General features: G+C 32.1%; 1 protein-coding gene across 1 annotated transcript; it reads right to left on the bottom strand.

Moving 5' to 3' along the window:
* Positions 1–1,288: 1,288 nt before the first annotated feature.
* Positions 1,289–1,991, bottom strand: LOC144551959 (glutaredoxin-C3-like). Its single transcript, XM_078300071.1, has one exon. It carries the CDS (start codon positions 1,978–1,980, stop codon positions 1,603–1,605), a length of 378 nt encoding a protein of 125 aa, XP_078156197.1. The 5' UTR covers positions 1,981–1,991; the 3' UTR covers positions 1,289–1,602.
* Positions 1,992–5,142: the final 3,151 nt, after the last annotated feature.

Raw genomic sequence — 5,142 nt, 5'->3', positions numbered from 1 at the left:
AATAAGGTTGGCAAGTTGATTTATGAAAATTTTGTGTCGAGCATAACCGAATAAAATAGTATTTGTTTAGCTAATTCTTTCTTCTATCTCAAAATCGCCAGCTGACAATATCAAATTGTAATCAAGCCTTTTAGAGGTGATCATTATATAGGATTTGTATAATTCTTGGGTCTCGTGTAATTAATCAAGTTGTGATTTAGGTGGCTTGATTATGCAATTGTTTTATTGGGTTCTAGCTCATTCAAATTCGAGTTGTCTTGGATCCAGAATCCTTTAAAATGTGGGTTGTTACTGGTTTCAAATCATTGGTGTTTTTAATCTAATGGATCAATTAATTTGAGTCGAGTAGACCAGATGACAGTATTATATTTATATCTGATAAATTGTGTCAGGTAATTTTCAATTATATAGCTGATTGTCAGGAACTATATTATATTATATAGTTTATGGTCATCTCAGATTCGGCTTATTTCAAATTTAGATCTAATTGGATTGTGTTGCAGATTTATATATAGTGTCTTTTTGAGTCGTATTTTGAATTATTTACTTAGAAAAATCTAATAGAATTAGATTCGGTTAGATTACAGTAATCTTTTAGTTGGGTCAGAAATTTTCAATATTCGGCTTTGATACTGTAAACTAAATATCCATTCAAAATTTATGCACGTTCTAACTATATTTAATTCCATGTATATATATATACTTCTTGGTGCCCTCCTGAGTTGCCATCTATATTTTTTTTTTTACCAATTATTTTTCATCACTATATATCTGTGGTATACAATATACATGCAGTTTTAATTTGTACTTTTCGATAAAAGTGTGAGATATTGATATTTAGAATTTACTGGCATAAAATATTGTTTTTTCTTGTCAATATTTATATATATATTTACTAAATGATTAGAAGAAAAATGAGAGAGACTTAAGCAAATCGGAAGACAAAATTATCCTGTACCTCAATTTGTTTAATGCTCTTATTGACTGCGGTTGATGCACATATTTTATTATATATGCATGCATTGATGGACCACAAGATTAAATTAAAAAACAAAGAAAAAGCTATTGATCTAGTTAGTTGACTGAATAAATTAATTAATTACGCGATAATGCACATATTAGCAAACTGAATTGCAAGTAACGAAAGCGATAGCCTAATCGGTGTACGTACTTGTAAAATAATTGTTACGACACATTTATCAGATAATTAAATATATTATTTTGTCACCAACCCTATCTAAAAGCAACCATGCATTAAAGAAAGAATGAACGCATGCACAAGCGTGCATAGCATGTAAACCAACTTTTCTTCCTTTGATAAAAACCTTTCTATACAGATACATCTTTCATCCTTTCTCCTAAAAACCACCACCAACTGAAACATCTCAAATCCACACACAACTAAGAACGCTAAAAATGCAAAATAAAACCATGAAAGGAATGACAAAGAGAAAGAAAAAAAAAAAAAAAAAAACCTGAAAGAGGAAACCTTCCACACAATTTAAACCCAAAACGGAGGTATCATTAGCAACTAAAAAGAACCAACGCTCCTCCCAACCTCACTCCAAGCTATAAATTGTTACTAAATCAGAAACCCTAAAATCAGAGCCAGAGTGCACCAGCCTCTTTCAACAGAGGCACGAGAGAGCCGTTAATATGCGAAGCCATCACCCGGTCCATTGCACCAATCAGCTTCCCTCCTATGAATACGACAGGTACGACAGGGGGCACCACACCGAGAAGCCGTGCCAGAGCTCTCTCGATATCTCTTCCGAGCGGCTCCATGTCTAGCTCGTAAACAGTCGGGTGCACCCCCATGCCACAGAAGAGCCGCTTCACGGCATGGCACATGCAACAAGAGCTGACACTGAAGATGACAACTGCATTCTCTGAGGCAAGTCGCTCGACTCGTTCAAGCGGGTCCATTGCATGGGTTGATGCCGCTACGTACCATGATTCAGTCGTTGCACCGTACTGCATTGTGATTTTGTTGTTGTGTTGAGTACTAGCTAATGCTTTTTTGATTGATGTTTAGGCTTTAGAGAGAGGAGAAGCTAGAGTTGATGAATGGTTTGGTGGAGAGGAGAGTATATATAGAGAAAAGAAGAACCCGGTCAGTGGCATTATGGTAATAAAAGTAAAGTACTGGGATACAGTTGGAAACGAGAGGAATTTGCGGGGAACATATCAGGTCTCTCGTCAGCTCATGTAAATGACCAGTATCCTACTGTTGTGAAAAGTTAGTTAAAATTGGAATTTAATATAACTTTACCTGCATGCCAATAAATTAAAGTTGCAACTGAAATATTTTTGGTTTAGATTATAAACATATATACTTAATGAAACAATATACACTCAAATTAATTAATAACGTAACTCTTCGATTTCATCAGATAAAATCAAACGGCTGTTGTACTTTACTGATAAATACTTCCGTCAGGAATCGGGATTGCTTAAATGGAATTTAAAACCGCTTCTAACTAGTTTTGCATTCTTGTTTTGATTGGGGAAACAAAAAAGAAACCAAAACAAAAATGATTATAAAAAACAATTACTTTTACAATTAAAAAAAAAAATCAAATGATCTAAAACAAGATGCATGGATTGTGCATGTTTTTTATCGACAAATGAATGGAACCGAACCTATAATTTGGTCCATTGAGGACATGTTCTATTGATTTCAAACTCAAATTTAAATTCATTTATTCACTAAATTCACATGTTCTACTCTCTGGCATGCAATGTAGTCACATATATACCAGATTTATTTTCTATGTATGCATGCTGCTACTGGCACTGTAGATCTCTTGTGATATACTTTCATTTTAAAGATATGTCTACGGACTTTTTACCATAATAAATAAATCATATGTTCTACTAGCTCGGTCCATATATTTGATTGAAAAAAAAATAAAAAACATTACATCTCTTTTTTTTAATAATTTGATGTTCTAATTTCTAAAATAATTTATTATGCTAGAATTAATTCAATTATAATGCTTTATTAACCTGGTCTAACATATATATCAGCTCGATATTTTTGTGGGTATAAATGAAAATGGTCCTTGAAAGACTGAATTTCTTTAATGGAAGGCTGGAAGCTAGTAATTAAATGCATGGATTTTTAGATATCAATGGGGTCGGTCGGGGACAATGCGTACATGCTTTTACATGTTACGTGGGGTACCATCGGCTGTCTCTGTACTTTTGTCGGATTGTATAGTAGTATATACCGCACTTCTCTACCAAAAAAATATGTACAGTGATTGATAATGCGTGACACTAGCAATATGCATGGTAATATCCCGTACTAGGTTGTTTAATTCGGCAGACACATTGGCAGTGCAGTGTTCCACATTTTTATTATTACGTACCTACCTAGTGCCGGAGAAATTCGTATGATCATGCATCTCAGTTAGTACAAATTAAATTTGAGTCAAGATCTCGACGGTCAGGTTTAAATCCGCACTAATATTAAAGAGTTTGTACGTTATAGATGTGGACCAGATTGGACCGAATTCTGATCGCACAATAATTTTTCTGCCACATTCATTAATATTTTACAAGGTTATAAATAATGTTTATAGTGGGATAGCGTGGAGACAAAAAAAAAATAGTGAATAGCACAGTTATAGCAAAAACTATCATACCTAGCGTATTTTTCTTTTCAAAAATTATATTTAATATTTCTACTAATAATAAATAAACATTATCTTAATTCCCATGGAAAAAAAAAACACCAAACTGGTTAAGAAGTTATAATATTATCTCAGGGACTAGGTTTTGTTTTAATTTCTGGAGAGCCCAACGCACAATACATGATACAAATAATTTAATTGATATAGCCCAACGCACAATGTTCAAATTTATTCATATAGCTTCTTAAATTTTTTTTTTTAAAAAAGCCCATGTAATTTAATTTCGGTTTGGACTTTAAAGCCCATTTCAATTGCAAAATAATAATAATAAGCCCATGTAGCATAGCAGACCGCTATTACCGCTATAGCGGCCGTAGCTCGATTAGCACAGTTTTACTCCGTAGCTTAGCTTTATAGGTCCAAAACCGCTATAGCTAGCTATTTAGAACACTGATATTTAAAAAAAAAACTCATACCACATTCTCGTCGAATGGCTGAACGAATATTTTCTTTTATTATTGAAACGTGAAATTAAATAAATATCGAAACTATAATATCTGGAAATGTTGAATCTGAAGGAAACACATTATTGTTGGAAATATATATACCGTAAGAATTTGAATTGTAAAGGTAAACAAAATACAAAGTAGGACGAAAGAAATTAAAATGGAAGAAAAGGATAGAATAAGAAAATTGGAAAGGATGACTAATTAATTTGTAAAATTTCCATCTGCCCTGATAAAAAATTGTGATGCAAGTATGTACATGGGGTTATTAAGGTGGTTGGTAATTAATTCGGATCTATTGAATCAATTTCAAATAATAAAATAAAATTGTTAAAATTTATTTACTTCACGAGTGTTGTATTTATATTTTAATTTTATACAATGTTATATTTATTTAGTGCTATTAGGTCAGGCGAATTTAAAAAATTATAAGTTATTTTAATGTATTTTTTTTAATCATTTATCAACCATGTGACTTTATTATAAATAAAATTATAAAATAATTATATTCAACCTCAATTAGGGGTGAAAACGGAGCGGATAATGCTGATGTCATATCCACATTTGTCGGATAATGAGCAGATACGAATACGGATACAGATAGTAAACGGATATCAAAATTCAAAACCAAATCCGTCTTAAACGGATACGGACCGGATAGTCTACGGATACGGATTTGAATACGGATAGAAAACGAATAATGGTCAAATAATTAAGATATATGAACTTCCAAGATATAAATATTAATTAAAAAATTAAATATAAATAACTATAAGTGGATGAAGAGATGGGAGATAATATATTCATATAATATAATATATATATATCAAATAAAAGAATGGTAACAAAAGGTGTTGTGGTTTAGTAGTTTGAAACTTAGTCTAAAGCTCTTGAAATGGAAATGCATGGGTTCAAATCTCACCTATAGCAAATATTAATTTCTCTTTTATTGGAGTCCGGCCAAATTATTGGGTTCCGAATAATCTGGATATCCACTC

Source organism: Carex rostrata, chromosome 3 (assembly GCF_964058835.1).
Source record: "Carex rostrata chromosome 3, lpCarRost1.2, whole genome shotgun sequence".
NCBI lineage: Eukaryota > Viridiplantae > Streptophyta > Magnoliopsida > Poales > Cyperaceae > Carex > Carex rostrata.
Note: the sequence above shows the minus strand (reverse complement) of the source record. Positions and strands in the feature narration are given on the sequence as shown.

What these genes read in the sequence shown, in the direction of transcription:
- LOC144551959 (XM_078300071.1), bottom strand. Translation starts at nt 1,980, where the DNA reads ATGCAGTACGGTGCAACGACTGAATCATGGTACGTAGCGGCATCAACC.